Raw genomic sequence first — 6,267 nt, forward strand, 5'->3', positions numbered from 1 at the left:
ACAAAACGTAAACATGTTGAAACAATTATGTGAGACAAAGTCTTCATCGTAACTTCTAGAGTACACACTAAAGTCCTGAATTATAACCAAAATCTCGGTAAGAGAGCGTGATCCTTGTGTATAGATCTATACGAGACTGACAATCCCGCACCGAAGCTGCTAGCTACAACTAGACCGGCAGGTCTGGGGTGACACATGTCTAACATTCCGACGCCTGAAGAACGTCGTAGCAGGCCAACTTCGGTTTTAGCATGGTTGTAATAACTCACCTGGGAAATCAACGATACATTTAGTTTACGAGGTAACATGCGTTCAAATGGTTTTATATAAGAATAAAATTACGTAATACTATTTTAAGTACAGAAATACTTATACATTTTCGGTCTTAGGGTTTTCAAGACTACAACTCATTTTTAAGGAAATATTGGATTTTCTGGGAACAAACACTATCATTTTACAAGGAAAGAATTACAGATTTTTCACATACAAAACTCTTATGAACTCACCAACTTAATTGTTGACACTTTTCAAAACTACTTGTATTCTTAGGAAACCGTTAAACAGGTAGTCACAAGCCTTTTGAGGATGGGACGCTACGACGTCGTACTATTCATTTTGTCATCATAATGTAATTGGTTTTGAAACATACAACACTTGGAAAGAATGAAACATTTTCAATTATATTTATGATGGTTATGTTTCTTTTGATCACTATTGTACATTATGTTGTGATACTGTTAATGAAGTCATCCACCCCCAGACGTTTCGTCATCCTGGTTTGGGGATGTGACAACGAAGATCTGATTGTACACACGTACTGGGAATTTATTATTGGGACATGGTCTTTCGTACTCTGATAACTATGACACTTGTGTTTTGAAATGATTTGTATTCGGTCTGGTTGTAAAACTCTGTCTTTAGAAGTTTTTAAATTTACAAATTTTGGTCCAAAATTTGAGGTGTTACAGTTTGGTAATAGAGCCCTGGTTTGAGGGATTTTGATGAACCTTTGGGTGATCCCAAACTCAAACTGAGGGTTTGAACATTTTTAAGAACTTAATAAGGAATGAAGACTTTTTACAAGAGGAAACCCCGGAGAAGCAGTGTGTACAATCGACCAACGCTCGAGTGGCAGTTTCCCCAATACACCTCATTGTTATTTTTAGTATTGCAGAGCATAAATGTGGTATTATGAGCAATTAGGATTGCATGCTAGCTAAGTGTAGGCTAAAGAATCTTGCTGAAACAGTATGACTGTTGCCTTATTAATGATGTCTTAGCCCAGGAATTCATTCCTTATGAGATCGGATATGCCTTAATTATTTGTTTGGCGTATGCTTTGTAGTTGTACATAGTTAAGATTTTATATCCTTAGAATGCCTGATTTGACATTTCATCATGTTCTTTGTTTGGTTGTGGATTTGAGGTATGATCATTTATTTGAATGTCTATCGAATCTCGTACTATGTACGATTGGCATACGCGATGCAAATAATGAATTATTATTTATAATCATATCGATTTTTTTATTAACAATTTGTTTACTCGAACGGATGGATGATATATTAATTAATAGTGAAATCAACATGGTATAATTTTAAAGGAAACCAATAATAAGATTATAGAAAGTAAATTAATTGGTGTTGCAAGAGTAGGGATTGAAATTTCATCCGACCAGGTGGGGAACCCGGTTGACCCGTTCCAATCGGGGAAGGGTATACCCTGCCAAAACGGCTACCAGGTACGGGGCCGGGATCCCCATTATGCTAAAAGCGGGGATGGGCCGGGACCGGGTATAACAATCCTCAACCCGTCCTGCCCCCGCTTTGATGACTATATATATATATATATATATATATATATATATATATATATATATATATCATTTATTTAATTTGAATTAAGTGCACTAAAATGAATCGATCTATATTAGACCATCAGAGATAGAGTCCGTATGTCAAATTATGTTCCTAATTCCAAGAGTTCGTCGGTCGTCACTTCGTTCGACGATCTGTATACCAAATCATCACTTTTCGTTTTGATGTTTGTTAAACTTTATGATTGATGTAAACAAAATCTGATTATGGCATCTCATTTTAATCGCTTATTAAACTTGGTTTTTTTTTTTTGTAAGTTGAGTTTATTATGTTGATAGATTGGGGATGAGTTAGGGATGGGCTGGGGAAAAGCCCAAAATACAAAGAGGAGGGTATTTGATTCTCTGCGTCTGTTGGGGATGGGGATGAGATGAGGACGTGGTTAGACACTCGGGGATGGGACAGGGATGGTCAACCCCGCCCCAAACCCGCTCCATTTCCATCCCTATGCAAGAGTCTTACGGAAGTTGGAATTTGATATTTCATTTTTCAACAATCCCTTCTTTTTAACGCGAGAAAAAAAAATCCATAAAACCCAAAGAATCAAATATAATATTGTCACCACTAATTCAAGCTACCTATCTGCTTTTTTCATGCACTTTTGTGCAAACGAAAGACAAGGAACAAGTCGGTGCCCACCAGCACACTACACACACCATACATCAAGGGCCAGACACATGTAGATATGCACTCATATATATAATAAATACAAGTATGTATCTATACGTACGAGATCAATCGAACCTCAAAACGCCTCTCATAAGATCTGCACATAAAATCAGCCATCAATCAATCAAGCATAACATAATCAACCATGGCAGTAAGCTCTAAATTAATTCACTTTTCTTGGAGTCATATATATATCCTACAAGTCGATTATATAACAACTTTTGATTTACATGCATGTAGATCATAGAAATGCGAGTACATGTAGATTGTCCAGGATGTGAGGACAAGATCCGAAAAGCTCTTCAAAGACTCAAAGGTACGTGTTTACAACTACTTTTTAATATTCCTCTACGAATAAAATAATAAAAGAAACATGAATTTGGTTTCATTCGATTTGTTGTAGGTGTTGAGAACGTAGATATAGACATGGGGTTACAGAAGGTAACAGTGACTGGATACGCTGAAGAGAAAAAGGTGTTGAAGATCGTGAGAAAGACTGGTCGCAGAGCTGAGATCTGGAACGTACCCTACAACCCTGATCTCCGTAGCAGTAACTACAACGTTAATCAATATGCGCAACAGCAACCACAAAACGGTGATTCTGGCCCAGGTCCCTCAGCGACGTTCTACACCCGGCAGCCATCATCGGCGTCTTCATACAACTACTACAAACACGGTTATGATAACCACCAGGGTTATAACCCAGTCCAATCCTCAGGTTTAATTGGACACCAGACTGGTGCTGCTTTTAGTGATGAAAATACAAATGCTGCCTGTAACATCATGTAATGTAGCTTATATATACATACATAATTTATATGTTGCTGTATGTTTAAAAATTAAGAGCTTGTTCTCTAAATTTTATTATAATGGATTAAGAGCATGAAGTGGGCTAATATGGTTTTGTGGGCTTTGAATTGGGGCGTTTGTGTATTTTTGTCAAAGTTAGTTGTCCACTTGTCCTATCAAACTTTAGCATGAAGAGCATGAAGTGGCTAGTTTTGTATGTTTAAAAGGTTTGTTCTCGAACTTTTATCACAATGAATGAAGATAACAATGAATGAAGTGGGCTAACTTTTATCACAATGAACTAAGAGCTTGAAGTGAGTGGTTTTCTGGGCTTTGAATTACTATTGTTTTAAATATATATTAATGTTTAAAAGATGCTCTTGGGGTCTCAAGAGATAATTCGAAATTCAGCTCTTTAATTTAATTTTATTTTTGTTTAAAATTAATTTCTATTTTATCAGATAAGATTGGTTTGAGAAGTTATAGGAAACTGTATTTTGATAGTTTTATAACGATTTTATTTAAACAAGTAAAATCTGACATTTTTGGATCTCTTGGATGAAACGCACACCATATACATTCTCACTCTTTCACAAAGTCCATGAATGCATATATACACTAGATTTGTCATAAATTAAGTTCTCGTGCAAGAATTTAAATATAGATAGTTGTATCCTAAATTCAGAAGTCCATAAACTATTACACGAATAAAGACCAATTTATGTCTTAGGACATTACTTCTGCAAGCCTCTATATGTTCATAATCCTACAAATTTCGTTTAGTAAGTTTCATGTTTATGTTTCTTGATTACATCTTTTTTCAACTTCTGTAACAAATTAATTGTTTTATAATGCATGTTAACATTTGTTCTGACAATATATACATATGTGTAGCATGTTTGAGGGTAATTCTGTAATGCATTTAGATCATTTACTTATTTTTGAAAGTCGTATAACACTTTCTTTTTTTAAGATGTGCACCCTTTTATATATAGGATCATTTCGGTCTCACCACGTTTTTTTTGGGCGTTTGTATTTGTAGATAAATAAATATTAGGCAGACATCCTGTTTGAAATACATTTATAATTCTGTAAAAACTATAAATAATAAAGTGTATCTTAATATTTTGTGATTTATAAAACTAGCTTAAAAACACGAATAAATTATTTGTTTTTTTGTGGAGATATATATATGTTCGATACAACAAAACGTAATTTTCTACGTGTATCTTATTTTTCTGAAAAAAAAAGTACTTTGGAGAATACTATTGACAGGGGTGAAACTGGTCCAAACCCGACCCGAATGGATCTACAATCGGAAAACGTGATTTAGTAGAACCAGAAACCAAAGCGGTATATAAGAATCGGGTGCGGTTCGTTTCTGGGTATGGGACCGGGTAAAGTAGGTCTAGAACCAGAAATATCAAAATGGGTGAGGTGGAACCGGGTTTCGGGTTTTAGAATCGGAAAACCATGATTTTTTGGTACTTTCAACTTGTATAGGTGGTGTTTTGTATTTTTAACTTGTAATCAAGGGCTCTTTGTCATACTTTTATAACCAGAGGGTTATGTTGGTACTTTTGTATTAAGGGGGTACCACGATTTTTTTATTATTTTGATTCCTGGTGTAGGAGACTACGACGTTAGGAGGTTTTTTTTTTATTTCAACCCATGAGAGTCCAAGTCGTATGGATGAGTTTTTATTTGAGGTCTTTAAACTACCGGGTTCAGTTTCCTTCATCCATTTTAGCCATATCCACTAAACTCGGACCCACTATATTTGATACCCATTTAGGTAGGCTTAAAGTGATACCTAATATCCGGACTAGTTTAACATATACCGATTCTAGTTCTAGATTCGGACTGAGTTTACGGGTTTGAAGCTCATCCTAATTGACATTACACATTGGAATATTATTTCCATTGTATTAAAAATTGATTCGCATTATTGATTTCAATCTACAAACTTTTCTTGTTTATTGTAGCTTCTAAGCATCTCCAATGATAGGTTGACAATGGGTCGATGGAGAGGTACAGTATTTAGAATCGAACTTAAAATTATTTCATTTTACTCCCTACATAAAATTTAAATATTTGTTATTTATTAACTAGCTAATTTTTTTAATAAATATAAAATAATATTTGATTTTAATGGTTGACATTAATTATTAAATTCTTATTTATAATGTAATGTCCCAAAAACAGTAGTAAAATTTTCATTTTTCAAACACCCAAGAATACAACCAATTTGTCTCATATCAACCATAGTATAAAATATTCTAAAATCAAATGTCAATGCGGAAATAAATCATGGAGATGATGTGCGATCACGTCGGTCCCTTCCCTTTCGAACTGGAAGTACCTAAAAATGTTAAACCACAAAATCTTAAGCACGAAGATTAGTGAGTTCTCCAAAATACTACATATCGTACATACATTATCATGGGCTACCCCCATGGTCTTGCATACAAGTGTCACGGTCTACCCCTATGGTATTACATACCATTGCCATGGGCTGCCCCCATGGTCTTCCCTTGTAGTGCCTTGGCTACCCCAAGGTCTTACACACAAGTATCATGGGCTACCACATGGTCTCTCATACAAATTTCATGGGCTACCCTCAGGGTCTTCCATTCAAGTATCACAAAGGCAACTACCATTCTACATAACACAATCCAGTGGGTTGGGATTGGTGCCTTCGACCCACAAGTATAGTGAGAAGACTCAACTTCCAGAAGATAAACAATTGCTACTGCTCTCACTGTCGAAATATAGATGCTATACACCACCTAGATAGTCCCACAAGGTAAACCCTTAGTCTACCTTCCAAAACTAGGAGTTTGACCAAAAGTCAACTCAAGTTAAAAAGTCTACGGTCAAAATTGACTTCAGCCAACTGCCACATCGTGGCCCACAAACTTCAAAATTGGCG

At 35.5% G+C, this 6,267-nt stretch overlaps 1 protein-coding gene across 1 annotated transcript; it reads left to right on the plus strand.

Annotated features, from left to right (window-relative positions):
- The first annotated feature begins 2,604 nt into the window (after positions 1 to 2,604).
- On the plus strand, positions 2,605 to 3,544 carry LOC145125923 (heavy metal-associated isoprenylated plant protein 28-like). The gene is made up of 3 exons (XM_079061329.1): positions 2,605 to 2,697; positions 2,787 to 2,862; positions 2,950 to 3,544. The coding sequence occupies exons 1-3, from the start codon at positions 2,692 to 2,694 to the stop codon at positions 3,333 to 3,335; spliced, it is 468 nt and encodes a 155-aa protein (XP_078917455.1). The 5' UTR covers positions 2,605 to 2,691; the 3' UTR covers positions 3,336 to 3,544.
- Positions 3,545 to 6,267: the final 2,723 nt, after the last annotated feature.

This window comes from Lactuca virosa, chromosome 7, assembly GCF_052849685.1.
Source record: "Lactuca virosa cultivar CGN04683 chromosome 7, Lactuca_virosa_CGN04683_v6, whole genome shotgun sequence".
NCBI lineage: Eukaryota > Viridiplantae > Streptophyta > Magnoliopsida > Asterales > Asteraceae > Lactuca > Lactuca virosa.